Here is a 17,883-nt window from a genome sequence, read left to right on the forward strand (position 1 = left end):
TCTACTGCTGTAGACATACACACTCAAATGTTAAATGGATGAATTTCCGGCCCACTCTTTCTGGATGGAGTTGGTACAATTATGGTATACGTAGGGGGTTGCTCAGATCGAGCGATTGGCGGGTCCAGGATGGTCAATTGGGGGCGGTCAATCAGGAAAGTGATACTATTTGTTCCAAGGTGAAAAAGGGGCCAATTCCGACGGCAAAAGCTCTCATTCTAGGCGTCGATGTTCTAGTTCCCCCATATTTTTTAGTTAAGACCTCCAAATTTAGAGGGCTGATGGCATCACGTGCGATAGATAACCGCTGAATCAGCCTCCACGTGGGGACTGCGCGTTCCAGCTGTTTCCTTCTTTAAATCAACAGCTTTTCCTCATGCCCTGCTCCGATAGTTCTGGTTGTGCTCGATGACGTCCCCTCCCTCGCTTGATCCTTTTCCTCCCCCAATTCCCGTCGACACCCACCCCAACCGCGCCCCAGGATCTAAGTCTCCTGAGCCCGAACGGACCCTCCCCGACCCCGATCGATTGGCACCGGAGGATGCTTACTTTGCGCCGTCCCTCTCACGCGTTCGGTCAGCCCCTGCAAATTACGACCATAATTTGCGCTCCCTGAACGGCGATAATGCAGCCCATCTCAGCTCTGCCGCGGCGTTACGCAAGAAATTGGGTGGTCCTGGAAGGCGTCGCAAGCGAAAGGGTGCTTGGAAGAAGTTGCTCTGGGTGAAACAGTCATGTATGTTTATGTCGGATCCCTGAGCTCCTAGTCTTTAGGGGTTACTGACTGTTTGCTGTAGACCCGGACAATTATACCGATACCGAAACATTTCTCGATCATCTGCAGCGCAACCCCAGAGTACGGCCATACGATTTCTGGCCTCTGGTAGCAGATTCAACCGTGATCGTACAGCATGTATGCTCAGTGGTGATATTTGTTTGTTGCTTCGTTGGTATTGTCCAAGACCGAGTCAGTCCTGTCTCAATTGTCTGCTGGGGAAGTGTTGGCACGGCCGTGGGATGGATTTTATGGGACAATTGGATCTGGAACGAACACGCGCAATCAACACAAAGCTCAGATCATACTGCTGAAGGCGATGATGGCTCCAGCTCGAGTTCAATCACGAGTGCGGCCAACCCTCATGCGAATGACACGCCACCCGACGATATTAAAACAAACGCCATTCACGGGCTTGGGTTGACGATGTCCGAGAATCAATCGAAAGAACACTTGGCTAGTCCTGGTGCAGGTCCCACCGAGAGCATTGACGGCGTGGCATATATGAATACCCAAGCCGCCTTGCCACCTGCCCCTCCCAGTGCTGTTCCCAATAGCACAGATGGATCATTCTCCCAGGAGATCCCTCGAGTCTCCATGTTATCACCTCGCAACCGACAGCGAATGACCACAGTTAAATCGGCTTTTCTGATTTACTTCGCCCTACTGGGATTGAGTCCCATTCTAAAATCCCTTACTAAATCAACCGCCAGTGACTCCATCTGGGCAATGAGCTGTTGGCTTTTAATCATGAATATATTTTCCTTCGACTATGGAAGTGGGGAAGGCGCGGGCGCCACCACCAAGTTCCCTGCTTCGTTGTCTACCAACGCAGCTGTAATGGCATCTACTGTTCTTGCCTCGCGGTTGCCTTCCACTACACACGTGTTCAGCCTCATGCTTTTCTCCATGGAGGTATTTGGGCTGTTTCCCATCTTCCGACGCCAACTGCGACAAAAGTCATGGACTGGTCATGTTGTACTGACACTCACTCTCGTGGTCGTTGCCGGTGGCGCTGTCGGTGTTACACTCAGCTGTGGGTGGGCAGCTGCTATTATTGGTTCTGTTCTGGGGGGTATTCTCACTGCTCTCGTGATGGGCGGGTGCAGCTGGTGGCTTATCAGCCTACAGAAGTATAAGAACGTTGTGATCGGTCCCTGGGACCCTGCGCGTCCTATCATTCGGCGCCATTGGAACTAACTCTCATCTTTAATCCTCAAATTTTGGCGCACCTGTGAAATACAACCGGAAGTGTGCTTTGTGGCTTTTCCTACATATACCCCTAGATCAATCTATCTTAATATCGAAGCATTCAGCCGATCTTAATGGCCCGTCGTTGGTGTTTGGCGGTTATATAACTGCGCATTGTCCGCGTTCCATGCCACTATCCCAAATATTCGGAATAAAAGCACTACCAAGTACCCCAGAAAACCTTGAATGAGATCTCCGAGCCTCACCCTGGTGATTGGGACTATACAATGACACAGAGGAATGTAGCCGAGAATGATATGCGAATCTGGCATGCCGCTGCCTCCGGGATTAAACGCTTGCCGCCCCCGCTAAGCAACACAGTCCAGATCTCCTGCTTGGCGTAGTTAAGCCACTGCATTGAAACACATGATGTTTAAAGTGCCTCAATTGTCGCCTGTTTCATGCTGATGGCTTTTCTCAACTCACATTCCCAGCCACGAATCACCTCCTTTTACCTCAACGCTTTATTGAGGAAGCCCTACAACATTCTCCGGCCAAAGGGATGGAGTGGATGACATGCATGAACGAAGAAATATGGGCCGAAGAGCAAGATGACACCCCTTCGGTTAGAGATCGCCGAGTACTGTACTCGCCGATCATTCGCGAGAGTATGTTGGGATGCCTATGCATTCTGGGGGACTATATACTCGATCATCTGCCCTGGGCTTGTCCACCTTGTCTTTCTTCTAATTCTCGGCTTTTCGCCTTTCACCCTCTACAGACAGGGCTTTTTTTTCTTCTGTTCGGCATTTTATTTGATTGTCTAGTCTGCCTATCTTCTCCGCCATGTTCAAGCACCTCGCACTCGGCCTTTTGGCCGCTCAATCTGTGGCTGCTACGCGCTTTGCCATGTACATTGACGAGTGAGTATAGAAACATTCATAAATATCAGAAGATGTTCAGCTAATGCAAAGCGAAGATACCATGTGACCGATCTGCCAGACTCTAGCCAGACTGAGGGCATTGAGTACGCCATCATGGCATTTGCCCCCTCGAAGATCTTCAACTCCGACTCGCCGCCATCATTCCAGCCATTCGAGTCTCCGGAGACCTTCCGCAAGCGCTTCGGTCCCGATACCAAGCTTGGTATTGCCATTGGAGGATGGGGTGATACTTCTGGATTCTCGGATAGTGTCAAGGATGACGCCTCAATTGAGCGCTATGCGAAGAATGTTGCTTCAATGCTCGAGTCGAACGGATTCGATGGTGTTGGTAAGTTAAATCCCGAACAGATCCGACGAAGCAATCTCAGAATTAACCCGAGAAATAAGACATTGACTGGGAGTACCCCGGTGGCAACGGCCAGGACTACAAACAAGTCCCCAACTCGGACAAGGTTGGCGAGATTGAAGCCTACCCTAAGTTCCTTGCAGCCATCCGTAAAGCCATTGGCGACGACAAGCTCCTCTCCATTGCCACTCCTGGCCGCGAGCAGGATTTCATTGCTTTCACTAAGGAGCAGGGCCCTAAGATCTTCGAGCCTGTTGACTATATCAATGTCATGAGCTACGATTTGGTTAACCGTCGTGACAACACCACTGGCCATGCCAGCTCTGTCCAGGGATCCCTGGATACTATCAACCACTACCTTGAGATTGGCGCTCCCCCCGAGAAGATTAACCTCGGCTTTGCATTTTACGCCAAGTGGTTTACCACCGATCCCGATTCCGACTGCGATGAGAACCCCCTCGGCTGCAAGATGGTCAAGCTTGAGAACGATGATGGAAGTGACAACGGCAAGTCTGGTGCTTTGACCTTCGAGGCTAGCGTTGTCGCCGATGCCCCCAAAGATCTCAAGACTTCCACTAACGGCAAGTGTGGATTTGGAGAGAAGTCCAAATGCCCTGAGGGATCGTGTTGCAGCGCCTACGGTAACTGGTATGTCTTTAATTCCAATCTATTTATTTCTTCACCAACTAATGCTGTGGAATAGTGGTACCGGCGATGACTTCTGCCAGGCCGGCTGTCTCTCTGACTACGGCACCTGCAAGGGCATCTCTATCACCGACTCGTGGCGCGATGCCGAGAAGAACGGCCAGACCGATGAGGATGCTGGCGGCCAGTACTACTTCGACAAGAAGAACAACCTCTTCTGGACCTGGGATACCCCTGACCTGATTACCCGCAAGTTCAAGGATATCGTCGCCGAGAAGCAGCTCGGTGGCGTTATGGCTTGGAGTTTGGGCGAGGATACCTATGGCTTCAAGCACCTTGAGGCTATGCAAAACGGTGTCAAGTCTCAATCTACTCAATCTACCATGGTTAGCGCTGCTCAGCCCGAAGCTGACGCTCCTATTCAGTCGTAAGAGGCTTGATTCAGCGTCAGCTATTTGAATTGTGGGGGATGAAGTTCGCTTGATTGAGAGGTGATGACACGACGGAGCACAGGTTGCTCTTAGCATATATTAATAATTTCATGATGCTATTGCTACCCTTGAATCTATTGCCTAGAAGTAGTTGAAGAATTCCCCCAGCACTTGGCTGTAGTCTGTTTCCAGTATTGTTTTTCTCGCCAATTCGATATCTGCCACACGCAACACTCGACTCTACAAAAAATCGGTCTTGAACGGTACAAGTAAAACACCAAAATATTGATTTCATGAGTTATTTACACGCAATTAGCCAAATACACAGCCCTATTGACCAGTCCACCTCTTCATCCAAGCCTCAACATACCGCTGGATCAGCCCTCCACTCACAGGGTCCTTAACAAGGGCTAGGGATGGGGTATCCAGGATCGTACGCCCAGACTCAAAAACCAACCCAGAACCTCTCTTCCCATGCACCTGGTTCTGATCCTGAGTCTGAGTGGCAGCCGCATACTTCGAATGCCAGAAATCAACAAGCTTGATACTCGGATTCTTCTCCGGATCCTGCTCGCTACTTGCAAGCCTTTGGAGCCATTCCTGCGGAGACACAACTTCGAAGTCCGGCAATGCACAGCCCTTCTTCAGAGCCGGCAGCAAGTCATCCGCCCAGCTGAATGTCTGCGGATTGACCAGATGATAAACCAGATCGACATCCGCCGATGCAGAATCCACATTCATCGCAAGATCCGTGATTGCTTGTCCGCACTGATCAACTGGAAGCCAGCTCGGCCGCTCATCCAATCGGGGCAATGCGCCTGTTGTCAATGCGCTGCGGAACATGAGTGCTATCGCCTCCGTCTCGTTCCATTGTGCGCTGGCGGTATCACCACCAAGCTGACCGATTCTCAGAACCCGGGACTGCATACCCGTCTGGCGCATGGCATTGCGGGTGATGTGCTCGGTGACCAGCTTCGACCTTCCGTAGCCGATACGCTGCGCATGCTCCAGATTCTCAATCATGGCCTCGGGTATTGATGCCGGCTTGGGGGTGTTGCTTCCGGCACTGACACTCGAGCAGAAGAAGAATCGGGCTGGCTTCGGTAGATGGGAGCGTAGGCAGAGATTGATCAGATTCCATGTTCCGCGGATGTGCTGCTGCTCAAATGAGCGTACGCCGAGGTTGAAATTCACGGCCCAGGCGCTGTGGATCACGCATGTCAGGGATGATAGTAGATGGTGGAGGACGTGGTCAGATAGACCGATGTTAGGCTGGGATAAATCGCTAGGCACTGCGTGGAGCTTGGCCGCTTCGGAATCTGTGAGCACGATATTCCGGTCGCTGAGGGACTTGTATAGACGAGCTCCTGCTGCTGCTTGTCCTGGTGCCCGTACAATTGCCCATACTTCGGAGACGGTTGGTCGTTTTAGTAATTCTGCGACAATAAAGGCTCCCAGGTTGCCTGTTGCACCGGTGACCATCACAACCTCTGCCTCTGGCTGTTGAGCGATAGTCGGGAAATGTTGAGTGAAGTGTGAGTACTTTTCGATCAGCTCGCGCATGACGTGCAGCTCATCTTCTTTCTCGAATTCTTGGCCAGTACGCATTTGATAGAGGTGTTTCGCAAGTGCGCTGACCGTTCCTTTCTCGAAAACGATGTTCTGGGACAGCTCTCCAACCTCGCCAATATCGAGGTCGCGCATGATGTATCTCCAAATCTGTGTTGTCTGTAAACTGTCAACGCCAGCAGAGAAGATATCTGCCTCGGCGCTAGACAGTGAGATGCCCAAGTCTTCACTGAACCGTGCCAGTAGCCAGCTCTTCAATTCTGGCACATCGAGAGCAAGAGTGCCTCTCTTCTGCCCATTTCCTTCGAACTTGGCATACACCTGTGCGATATCCTCCTCGAATTGCTGGTAGACTTGAGCCCGGATGCAGGTTCCCTTATCGGTCTTAGCATAGGGTACATCAGCGCCCTTGATCACAATCAAGTCCTTTGGAATTCGAGAAAACGTCTCAGCACGAGTATTTGCTGCCTCTACCGCGGGCCAGATAGTCTCCAAAAACTCGCCATCATCTAGGTGTGTTGCTTTTCCAGGCGCGCGGAAAATTAACGCACCAGGCACAGTTCGTTGGAAGCCAAACACAACACATTCGCTCACAATTGGCTCTTCTCTAACGCGACCTTCAATGGGAATGGGGAGTACTTTCTCTCCGTTGACCAGTGTAATTCGATCGTCCAGTCGACTGAGGTATTTGTACCGGTTGCTCTTCTCCGGGTCAGGGTGTCTTGTGAATAGATCGGCTGTTCGGAAGCTGTTTTCGGGGTTTTTCGCACTGAAGGGCGGCTTCGAGTTCGAAGGCCCCTTGCTCGGTAGTCCATCTAACGCTACACACTCAAAAACTCCAGGTGAAATTTCGTCCATGAGTGTGTAATCGGCAACTGGACGATGCAGCCGCATGTACTGCCACTCCGTGTCTCCTGGAGAGCGGAAAGAAGTCATGATCTGCCCGGTTTCTGTCGCTCCATAATTCGCCACCAGGTTTACGCCTTGGGCGACAAGTCGGTCGCCGAGGTCATCTGGACAGCTAGATCCGCCATACAGCACTAGCTGTGGGCGAGCCAAAGCTTGAATGCCTTCGGGCTGTTCTGCCAATAGCTTGATAACATATGGCACGGCACTGATCTGTTGTGGCTTGGCTACCTGCAGTGCATCAAACAGGTTCTGGTAGGTGACCGGAAGAGAGTGATTTCCGAGGTAAGCCGTTGCGCGAGTATAGAATGCCCGTCCAAATTCCATTAAAGCATGGGAGTGGAACAGTGGGCTGATATTGAAAAGACGGAGCCCGAAGCTCTTGCGGAAATTTGCCAGGGTTTGGAGGTTGCTTAGGAAAATGGGCTTGGGGAATCCAGTGCTTCCAGACGAATGCAGGATCCAGGCAATTTTCTTGCCCTCTCGTGACAAATCCACGCCCGCTCGCTTGAAGCGAGGTAGGCTGGCAGGACGGTTGAACCAGTTTTCACGCTGTAATAGAGGGAAACTCTTGCAATCAGGACGCTCGATGCAAATCTCATTGGTGACTTGCTGGAACTGCTTATTGATGATCATTTGGCTGCAATCCGCCATGTCCAATAGCCGCGTATAGGCAGGGGCTGTGAGTCTCGTAGACAAGAAGAGAATAGCATAGCCCAGGCGGTTTAATGCAAATTGCGTCAGAATCACCTCGAAACTAGATCCAGCCAGCATAGCTACCACTGGGGCCTTTTCAAGACTCGGGTCCTAGAAATTGATTAGTTAGGGTTGTAAAGGGCCGGCGAAGTTCTTACCGCAGGCGCAAGCCCCTGCTCCATGTAATAGCGAACAGCGACATCGGTATAGCGGTCGATGTCCCCGGCTGTGTGCTCTTCAAAATCGGCAGCTCCACGAATTGGATAGCATATCAGCGGTCGCTTTGCGTCATCCGGTTGAGTGGCGTGGGACTTCAATAGGCCGTCAATAGTCTGAAATTCCTCGATGTTAGGCCACTGGGCGTGAAGTGTGCCATTTAACAAGCGGGATGCGATATCTTTTGCTTCGGGCTGAGCGCCCTCTGTCATAGTAACTGTCGACATGGTTGTTGAGGTGGAAATTGTCGTTCCCCGCGTCTTTATATGAGCTCTCATCCCACGTCCCGGCGCTTTTCCGGTTTTCCGACTCGGAAAAGCATCGCTGCGGTTGTCTTCGCCACGCGATTTCCTGGGGAAATCCAGGCATTCAAGCACTTTTCAGGGTGAATCCTTGCCTTTCGACGTAGAATTCTTCCTTACCCCGGATTATTGGAGTCAAACGACTGTCAGATGACATTGGCAACACGCCCACTCTTCACCTCGGATATTGGACATCGACGGATAAGCGAAACTGAGTCAATACTTCTTTATGCATTTGAGAATAACGATGATATAGAACAATTCACTTGCTACTGACTCCAGGCTCTACAATAATCCCATATTATTCACTATTAAAAGCTAAGCTACTCGAATGTGGCAGAGCAGGACCCCTCAAACCCAAGTATATTTTCATGGCTCTTCTTACAACTTGATCTCTGGTCAGCTACCTATTCTTGTGAAAATGCACATTGTCTCCATCCTCAAATATCCAAGTATAGCTCCACATATAGACACGTCGATCATCTATAGCCAACTCTTATTCTACACAAGCACTCGAACAAGCAAAGTGTGGGGGTGCTTCCGCCCCGAACCTATCAACATCATTCGGTCGAGCGATGATTACTCTTAGCTCCTGCAAGTGTCTAGGATTATCAAGGGATCTTCAATTTCGCACAAATGGACTCATTTAGTCTCGCGCTGCTTTCGCTTTCCCCGCGTTTCCCCCACGTCTGTGACTTTCTGGGGAAGTGGAAAACTAGTAAATTCATAGGAAAAGAGGATTTCCAGGGGATATACTTGGCTCTATAAATCCCGGGGATTTCCAGCTCGACTTGGAACCCATAACTCTCTTGCTCGGATCTCTAAGCCCTGATCCATACGCAGCATGGCACGCAGTGAACATGAAATCAATGACACGGACGTGATGGGGGAGAAGGCGGACTTGTCGCATGAAGAGGTTGCATATTTGACACAGCTCACACCTGAGGAGAAAATACTTGAGAGGAAGCTTCGTCGACGTATTGATCTGTTGATCATGCCTTTAGTTATCATAGTCTATCTCATGAATTATATTGACCGGTATGTATCTACATTCTGATTTTTACCGTGTATTGACAGAGGTTTCACTATGTTCAGAAATAACTATGCTGCTGCGAAACTCCAAGGTCTTATGGAAGATCTCCATATTACTGATCAGCAATATCAAACCGGTCTCTCTGTTTTATTCGTTGCCTATATCTTGATGCAAGTGCCTTCGAATCTTCTGCTCAATTACATAGGTCGCCCCTCGCTTTACATCGGATTTTTTGTTTGTGCATGGGGTCTTGTTTCCGCACTTACAAGCCAGGTCCAGAGCTATGGGGGTATTGTTGCTTGTCGCTTTATACTAGGTTTGGTCGGTATGTCTCTTGCTGTGAGATCAGGTAACCAGTAATCTTGACTAACAAATATGAAGAATGTCCCTTCTTTGGTGGGGTCTTGTTCTACCTTTCCAAGTGGTATACTCAAAAAGAACTTGCCTTCCGAATGAGTGTTTTCTACTCGGGCTCACTCCTCAGTGGTGCTTTTGGTAACCTGATCGCTGCCGGCATCTTGAACGGGTTGGCTGGCGCACACGGCATAGCCGCCTGGCGCTGGCTCTATATCATCGAAGGCTCTATCACTTGCTTCATTGGTTTGATCATATGTGCAGTCCTGCCAGACTTCCCCGACACATGGCGACTACTCTCGCCCGAAATGCGAGCGGTCGCTATAAAGCGACTGGCGATTGAAGCAGCTGAAGCTGATGTGGATGAAGAGGGCGGTATGTTCTATTCCTATCTATTCCGATGTCGATCGTGCATAACAAATCTCTCAAGGCATGAGTCAACTCAAAGGGCTCAAGTTAGCCGTACTAGACATCAAGACCTGGGTCCTGGCTTTCGCCTACATGTGCATTGCCGGTGCAGGTGGATTCCAATACTTTTTTCCAACACTGACTGCCACCTTGGGCTACAGCAACTTCATCTCGTTACTTCTGGTCGCACCGCCATACATCTTCCTTGTCTTCTATAGTCTGCTCCACAGTTGGATCTCCGATCAAGTTGGCCAGCGCTTCTGGTTCTTCTTCTATCCAATTCCAATCACAATCATCGGATTCATCATCTTCATGACTGTCGACTCATTCGGGGTTCGATACTTCTCGTTCTTTTTGATGAACGCTACGTTTGCTCAGAATGGTACTCTGTACTCCTGGATTGCCAATGCCTTACCGCGCCCTCCGGCTAAACGTGCTGCTGCTTATGGTATTATCAATGCTATTGGAAATTCGGCTAGTATATGGACCCCTTATACCTACTATGATGCGCAGAGACCTTATTATCGCGTGGCGCTTGGTATTTGTATTGCTTTGCAGGTGCTGGGTGGCCTTGCTAGTGTCTTCTTGTTTTTCACTCTGCGTCTGCTTAACAAGCGTCAGCAGCGGCTTGAGAACGAGGATGTGCCACTGGATGAGAGAGATTTGCGGCGGCTACAACTTACTGCTGACAATGAAGGGGTTGATATCGCGGCTGCTCGGCGATTGCAGAAGGGGTTCCGGTATATGCTTTAGCTTGTTATATGATTCGGATGACCTTGTTAGTGATTGAGATTGAAGAGAAACGCCTTTGACGTCAATTAAACCGATTAGATGTGATGTTTTGGCTAAATTGGAAACAATCAACTTTGGAACACAGTCAGTGTAGATGAAGTGCATGAGGGAATACGAACAACCTTGACGAAATTAAAAAAATGGTGATCATTCCTGTAAGGTGTGTCAAATTAGGTACTCTGGAAATTTGAACAAAAATAAAAAAAAGAAACGAGGTGCGAGGGGGACTCGAACCCCCGACCTTTCGATTTGCAATCGAACGTTCTAAACCACTGAACTACCGCGCCTGGTTTGATGGAAGAGGCTCACCTCCCCAAAATTATATGCCAATAATTCTTATTAGTTTAGCTTGCCGGCTAACTGCTTCATTGTCGCCACAGTACTAATTCTGGCTATACTCTCTGGTATATGTTGGAACTATTGTTGTATGAAAAGACCATACGAAACTACTGACTCTAACCTTTTTCTAGGAAATCCATGGTTTCGGTCGGTTAATTGGTTTTCAGTCAAGTTTTGATCATTTCAGTCAGATATATATCTGTCAACACACCAGCTGAGAGTTGAGTTACCAACAATGGCACGACAAATTAAGAGAAGCAAGAAACAATGTAACATTCAATCTACAAATCAACTAAGTTAAGCTCAAGTTATTTTTTATCATCTGTCAAAAGGCAGAAAGTACGCCTGGAGGTTGTCCAACCACTGTAAGTGGCATCAAGCACTAGATTCTATTCGAAGAAAAGGCAGTGTACGCGAAAATTTCATAAATTGAATTCATAATTAAGCTCCTAAGCACTCCCCTTTAGCATAATTTCCTTCATGGATCCGGTAAATCCCTCTCCAATCCGAGTCAAGGGCGCTTCGATAGCAATGGGAGCCCACACAAAGTATTCACCGTTAACGCCAATCTTGGTTAGGAACTCCATAGACCGAGAGCCACCCCCAGATCCAGAAACAGTCAACAGAGTGGCGTTTCCTCGTCCAATCAAACTGACATCCGTCCAGGTATTCAAAGGGAGGGTATAATTGAGCGAGTACGGATTTCCCCCACTGATCAAAGTCACGTTGGAGATGGTACCATTGCCATTCACAAAGCTTGAATCAGGCCCATTAAACAGTGAGCCTGGGGTGTGGGAGGTAGGCTTGACTTTGAAAGAGAGCGTATAGTCACGCCCCTTGCTTCCAAGTGGTGTCTCAAGGTAACACCCGTTGGCGAAATGGAGAGTCGAGCCGGAGATCTTACAACCGTGTAGCTTTCCATTGTATCCATTACCTGAATGATCGGTTACAATGTCCGAGCTTCTGTCAAAAGTATAGTGAAGTATCGTATCAGACTTGCTAGGGATCCTCCGATCCAGGTTCTGAGCCGGAACCGCGGCCTGCAACCGGTCAAAGACGGAGGCATAATCCCCCTCGGTGATGTTACCTCCCCACTGCTTATCAGCAAGTGCAGGGAGCGCATCACGCCAGGAGTAATAGGTCTGCAGGACAGTTGTGGAGTTTGGACCATAGTCATTCCACAGGGCAGCTGCATGACCCAGCACCCGTGGGTTATTCCTGGGAGGATTGTCGCTCTTGTTAGAACTGTCGAATATGTTTGGTGAGAAGGGTGCGCCGTAAGGACCCTGAAAGATCTTGCTCAACTCAAGCTTCTGCGCGAATGACCCAGACCACCCGCCAACGAGATACATGTAATCGTCAGAGTTGAGAACATTATATCCATTCTGAATATAGTCGCTGTATGGCTTGTCCGCACTCACATCCCAATGTTGATAGGTCACGGATTTGGATACATTGGCACCTTGTTTCGGTGTGAAAGTACCCCAAATGCGCATCTGCTGACGACCCGATGACTCCTCTTGTATAAAAGTGTTCATTTCATTAACAAAGTGCGTATAATCTGAGACCAGATCACTGTCGTATTCATCGGCACCAATGTGAACAATCTTGCTCTGGAACCAGGGCAGGAAAGTGCGCCAAATGGTCTTCATAGTCGGGATAGTATCCGGATGGCTGATGTTGAGCATACTCAGGTCATCGAGGCCAAGCTCTGGCTTCCATTGAACAATGACAAGCGCATGGCCCGGTGCTTCAATCTCGGGGATGATGGTGACACCCCGCTGCGCACACTGTGCTTGAACATGGTCGAATTGCTCACGGGTGTAAGATTCATTTGCACGGCGATTCAGACCCGCGACAGCTTCATCATCAGACCAGAGTCGGAATGTTGCATACAGATCCATTGACCGTTCTGTCGAGTATATGTCGACGTTGTTGTAGAGGTTGTCATCCAGATGAACATGGAACGTGTTCTGCTTGAAAAATGAAAGGTACGAGCACATCTCGATTAAGAACTCTGGTGGATGATACTTGCGTCCTACATCGAGCTGGATGTATTCATTAGCGATGGTACCAGGAATGATTTCTATTGTATAGCTCACCATGGCCCCGCGAGTACCCCATCCTGGAGCATCTGCACCAGATCCTTTGGCCAAGCTCAATTCTCCAATGATAGCAGCCTGAATCACTGATCGTGTTCCCCACCATGCACCTAAAGAACTGGCTCCGGTGATAACGATGCCCTGATCGTCGACCGTCAAGGCATAAGCTTCAGAGGTGAATCGGCCTGCAACATCATGAAAATCCGTTTGATTTGCCAAAGTCACGAAGATGGTGTTTTCCAGGCGCTTGTTTCCTTGCGAAACCTTCAAATCCAAATCCAAGGTCGACTTAAGGTCTCCTTGGAAAGTCTCCGTAAATTGCTGCAAGGTTGGCGGTATCAAAGTCTGCCCATTGTTGTCCACCGAATCTGCATATTTTGAATCTATTACAATGCCAGAGAGTCTAGAAAGGTCATAATCGCCTCCTGTCTCTGTGAATGTTGTAGTGGGAACGGTTAACAGGTGGGCATAGCCTAGAGAAAACAGGTCAACCACAAGCAGATCTAGGAAAGGATTCTTAGTGTATACCTCCTAGACCATTAAAGGCACTAAAGACATAGAAAAACGAATTGTTAAGCTTCATTGTGCTTCGCAATTCACCAATGACGCTCAACTACTCAACAACAGACTATAAAGGGATATTTATGTTGGGAACAGTCAAAGTGGGGAGAATCCCTATGTAACCTGGCTATCTTTTAGAGTCGCATTACTGCAAGGAGAAGTTACGTTACAACCAGCAGAGAGGGGGAGACGCGTAGTTAGTCAATGGCAGTGACGATCGCAGGGGTTGTCCAACCAGCGGCTGGTTAAAAGTCCGGAGTTACAAGCGTGCAATTAGCGTGAAGACTGAGATTCGGTAAAATGAAACGTTTGATGTCATCGATAAAGACTTCAATAATATGAATGAAAGTCAATAAATAGGCACAGAGACCGGATAATACCTCACGACTTCCTGTTCCATTTTATTATCCAGCCCTCGTTCTATATTTGAATTGAAAGAAAAACTACATCTGTTTCATATCGGATATCAGAACGGAGTGTTATCTTTAGAGATGGAATTGGTTGAAATGATAGAAAATTTGTATCACCAAAAGAAGGACTGATCACAGTAAGTTATATACTTGCATGGTAACCAGGAAAATCATCCCCCACCATAGCCTCTGGCACTATATCTTGTCCTGTTAAGTGTTCTTCAGAGTCACAACATTTCCTGACTTGATCTATAGCCAAGGTTCCGATTCTCAACTACTCCACATTCAAAGATATTTGACAAGGCTCAACAGTAAATTAGTCTATTAGCAAACACCAGAAACATTAACTGTACATGTCTATATGGAGAAATTATACCCCATGCACTTAAACGCGGCACAGCCGACCATTTTGATCGGGAAGGCCATCTGAACTCTTCACAACCCAGTTCTCGCTTCCAACACCAGTAGGTGCGTAGAACAAAAAGGTAGGATCGTAACGCTGCTTAAGCTCATACAAGCGCCCATAGTTGGTACCGTAGAATGCCTGTTGGAAGTTCGGCTCTTGGATATCCGATTCGGACATGTATGCACCGGCGTCGGGACAGGTCGAGCGCCACTTGCCTAGAACATCATTGGTGAAATAATCCATCTTGGACTTGATGGCAGCATTTGAAGTAGTGTTCGTCCAGCTGGTAGACGTGATGGCGTGCATTAAAGTCTCGCGGAAAGCTGGGTTGGCTGCATTTGGCGGATTACCGCTCAATAGCTCAGCCTTCATGTTGAATGCAAGCAGGGGGAAGCCTGCAGTGACTGTGGCGCGCAAAGCATCAAAGGTCGAGTTAAGAGTCGTGGGATCCTCCCAGTTTGCACGGGGGAAAAGACGAGAGCCAGTCATCATTTCTGAGGAGGCGACGGTCTCTAGAGGGAACCCAGCCATCCAGCCGTCATGGAAGTTGTCGTAGTAGGTAGAGTTGGGGAGGAATGAGATGCCCAGCTCATGCAGCTCATCGTACCATGGCTTGACGAGAGCGTTAAATTGATCAATTGTATGGTTGACGGCGAAGAAGGGGTTCATCAAGAAAGAAAACGAGTCTGGCCCAGTTGCCAGTACCCAGAAGTATGCGTAGGTACCGGCGTCGGCATGAGCAGGGAACCGGTCAACGTATGATCGTACACCAGCCCAGAATGTATCTGCAGAAACATTCTGTCCAGTAGAAAAGTTGAATGTCGACACAGTGACGCCGGTCTTTGGGTAAACGCGAGAGATGAGCGAGGTGACAATACCAAATGTTCCTGGAAAAATAATTATCAGACTGATGTATGCAGAAATAACCAAGAGGAAACTTACCACCGCCACCACCACGCAAAGCCCAAAATAGATCGGAATCACTCTTCTCGGTCACAGTGATGAATCGACCATTAGCTAGCACGACTTCCATTGCCAGTACCTGGTCGGCAGCCAATCCATACTTGCTAGATAGAGGTGAATGGCCACCACCAAGAACATAGCCACCAGCAACACCGACAGTCTGCATTTTCAATGTCAGAAATTGGATTGGAAATATTGTTCAAAGGTCAACTCACCCTTCCTTCACCACCAACCGCAGTAAATCCCAGCTCCTTGCTCTTTTCATACAACTCGAAGGCCTGAACACCAGCGCCAATTTTGACAGCCGGTCCTTGGTAGCCAGAACTCTGGTAGTTCGCGTCATACTCGATATCCTTGAGGTTATGAGTCCATATACCCAGCGAACCAGCACCGGTCGACTTGCCATTGAAGTCATGACCAGTGTTCTTCACTACGAGCCGGATACCGGTGTTGCGCGCAAAGTTTACAGCAAGTTGGATCTGAGCCACATTGCTCACATTCACTGCATAGCTGCTGTATCCGCCAATAGTGCATGGAGCTGAGGCATTTGTCGTGGGTAGACAAGATCTGCCTTCAAACAGAGGCCACATGACCGAAGCTGGGTCCGCAGCACTTGCCGCAAGGTTAGTATACACTGGGTCGAAGATTATTTCAATCCGATGCACTTACTGAATGTTAGAGTCCGTCCACTGCGAGCTAATAGTCTCACATTCATTTTGGTCATACTCGGGCCACGATGAGTAGCAAGAAGCTGCTAAAGGCACTGTTTTGATGAGTGCACCGCCCAGCAGGTTGTCCAGTGCTGACCACGCAGACCGTGATGGCCACTGTCGATCGCCAGGGAAGACCTTGCATTCTCCCGATGACAAGGTGAGTTGATTTGTGCCATTACCACCAAATCCAACCAGCGCGGACCGGTTCTGGCTGAGATTTGCAACGACCCGATCGGTTAATTGAATCTTCTCGCTGTCAAAGAGAGACTCGCCAGAAGTGGAAGCCAAGGAAACTTTCTGAGAAGCGCCAGCCTCTCCAGGGGTAGCCAGCAAGAGAGCGTTGAGCAAAATGCCCATGCAAAAATGACCGGGGGCCATGATGTGTGTGAAGATGAAAAAAGACGCTACAGCCACGATCGACAAAAAGCCCGAAAACGTGGGCACGGGAGTCTTATTAAAGACCAAATGTGAGGCAAACCGCACAATATCTGCCACAATCTGCCACGAGGTTGACACTTGAGTGTTGAGATTGAGACAGAACTTGCCACTGAGCCCCACAATTCAACTAGAAGTGCTCGAGCACTCGCTTCCACCGCAGTGTCTCTTCTTCCAGCCGAAATGAGGATGGAGACGGATGGGGCGTCAACTCCGTCTGCAAACCCCTGGTAGATTGGCGCCACACTTTATCTGCGACGTCCAGTCTTTACTACTTTCCTCAATAACGGGCTAACTGCCGCATAATAGTGTGTGTGTCCGGCCGAGGTACTTCGTATACCCACTGTGATTACAGAATTCTAGGGGCTAGTGTGTCTGCCGGAGCCCTATGCATTTGGCCCCCTTGCGTGATCTGAATGGTCGGAATTTGCGCACTAGAATTTCTAGCGTGAGAATTCTTCGGAGAGGGCAAGAAATTCTACACCAACTTTGGCTTTCAAGAACAAAGTCAGACAGACAAGAAAATGTGATATCATTGACCCGGACACCGTTCGGGCATTGCTCCATCCGTCGAACTGGTCCACAGTTCACCGGCTTTCTCCACTCGAACCGGTCGATCCGATCTGCTTTTTGAGCGAATCCTTCAATATGCAAGGGATAACAAGGAATACTACTCTGACCTCAAGTTTGAGGAAAGCAGAAGCATTCGTGCCTCACGAAATCGCGCCATTCTCTTCACATGGGCTTTTGCGGTTCGAAACGATCAGTCGTTGGAATGAATCTCAAACCATAGCCCCAGAATAAGGTTATAGGTTCTCTAACAGATAACCAACTCAATTTCGTAACCCACAATTGGCAGAGACACATCCATTTCCCACGGATTTAACTCTATGAAAGTATCTCATTGGGTCTCGGAGGCTTCTGCACCACTTTTTCTTCCATGGACATGAGACAGTGTTGAAATATCACGCCAGCCGCGACGGCTTCCATCAGCATCCGAGAGGCGACTGATGTCTTTCTTTCTGCATTGTACCTGAAAAACGTCCACGGTTCTTCGGAGGAAGATGTTTGGGACCTACGTAGTATGTACCAAAAGACTCCCTGTCTGAAACGTCAAGTCAGGTGAGAAAGGATCTTAGAAGCATTTGACTGAAACAAAAGCCGATAAAAACATCCGAGGCTTCACATTCCAACATTAACTTACATCTGGGTCTGTGGAGTCGATCATCCACGCCCTCCCTCATTGGCCATTCCCCTGTTGACGGCCATGGAATTGATCGAAATTGATCTGAAAGCCAGTGCTGAACCCCAGTCTGTTCATGAAAAAAAAGGGACTGTCCCTGAAT

At 48.9% G+C, this 17,883-nt stretch overlaps 6 protein-coding genes across 6 annotated transcripts; 3 read left to right on the forward strand and 3 right to left on the reverse strand.

The window, feature by feature from the left end:
* Nucleotides 1–408: 408 nt before the first annotated feature.
* pigc (phosphatidylinositol N-acetylglucosaminyltransferase) lies at nt 409–1,975 on the forward strand (the record flags this gene model as incomplete). The annotated part of the gene is made up of 2 exons (XM_057126842.1): nt 409–736; nt 798–1,975. 2 exons carry the CDS (start codon nt 409–411, stop codon nt 1,973–1,975), a joined length of 1,506 nt encoding a protein of 501 aa, XP_056985732.1.
* An 837-nt stretch (nt 1,976–2,812) lies between these two features.
* N7511_004418 (uncharacterized protein) lies at nt 2,813–4,332 on the forward strand (the record flags this gene model as incomplete). The annotated part of the gene is made up of 4 exons (XM_057126843.1): nt 2,813–2,889; nt 2,946–3,238; nt 3,298–3,904; nt 3,960–4,332. 4 exons carry the CDS (start codon nt 2,813–2,815, stop codon nt 4,330–4,332), a joined length of 1,350 nt encoding a protein of 449 aa, XP_056985733.1.
* Nucleotides 4,333–4,662: 330 nt separating this feature from the next.
* Nucleotides 4,663–7,946, reverse strand: N7511_004419 (uncharacterized protein; the record flags this gene model as incomplete). Its single annotated transcript, XM_057126844.1, has 2 exons — nt 4,663–7,614; nt 7,662–7,946. 2 exons carry the CDS (start codon nt 7,944–7,946, stop codon nt 4,663–4,665), a joined length of 3,237 nt encoding a protein of 1,078 aa, XP_056985734.1.
* A 919-nt stretch (nt 7,947–8,865) lies between these two features.
* On the forward strand, nt 8,866–10,569 carry N7511_004420 (uncharacterized protein; the record flags this gene model as incomplete). The annotated part of the gene is made up of 4 exons (XM_057126845.1): nt 8,866–9,059; nt 9,117–9,379; nt 9,436–9,783; nt 9,839–10,569. The coding sequence occupies 4 exons, from the start codon at nt 8,866–8,868 to the stop codon at nt 10,567–10,569; spliced, it is 1,536 nt and encodes a 511-aa protein (XP_056985735.1).
* An 827-nt stretch (nt 10,570–11,396) lies between these two features.
* Nucleotides 11,397–13,632, reverse strand: N7511_004421 (beta-N-acetylhexosaminidase; the record flags this gene model as incomplete). The annotated part of the gene is made up of 2 exons (XM_057126846.1): nt 11,397–13,522; nt 13,578–13,632. The coding sequence occupies 2 exons, from the start codon at nt 13,630–13,632 to the stop codon at nt 11,397–11,399; spliced, it is 2,181 nt and encodes a 726-aa protein (XP_056985736.1).
* Nucleotides 13,633–14,405: 773 nt separating this feature from the next.
* N7511_004422 (FAD-dependent oxidoreductase) lies at nt 14,406–16,480 on the reverse strand (the record flags this gene model as incomplete). Its single annotated transcript, XM_057126847.1, has 4 exons — nt 14,406–15,313; nt 15,369–15,549; nt 15,605–16,001; nt 16,059–16,480. 4 exons carry the CDS (start codon nt 16,478–16,480, stop codon nt 14,406–14,408), a joined length of 1,908 nt encoding a protein of 635 aa, XP_056985737.1.
* Between the last annotated feature and the right edge of the window lie 1,403 nt (nt 16,481–17,883).

This window comes from Penicillium nucicola (genome assembly GCF_028828085.1).
Source record: "Penicillium nucicola strain IBT 29836 chromosome Unknown utg000003l, whole genome shotgun sequence".
Classification (NCBI taxonomy): domain Eukaryota; kingdom Fungi; phylum Ascomycota; class Eurotiomycetes; order Eurotiales; family Aspergillaceae; genus Penicillium; species Penicillium nucicola.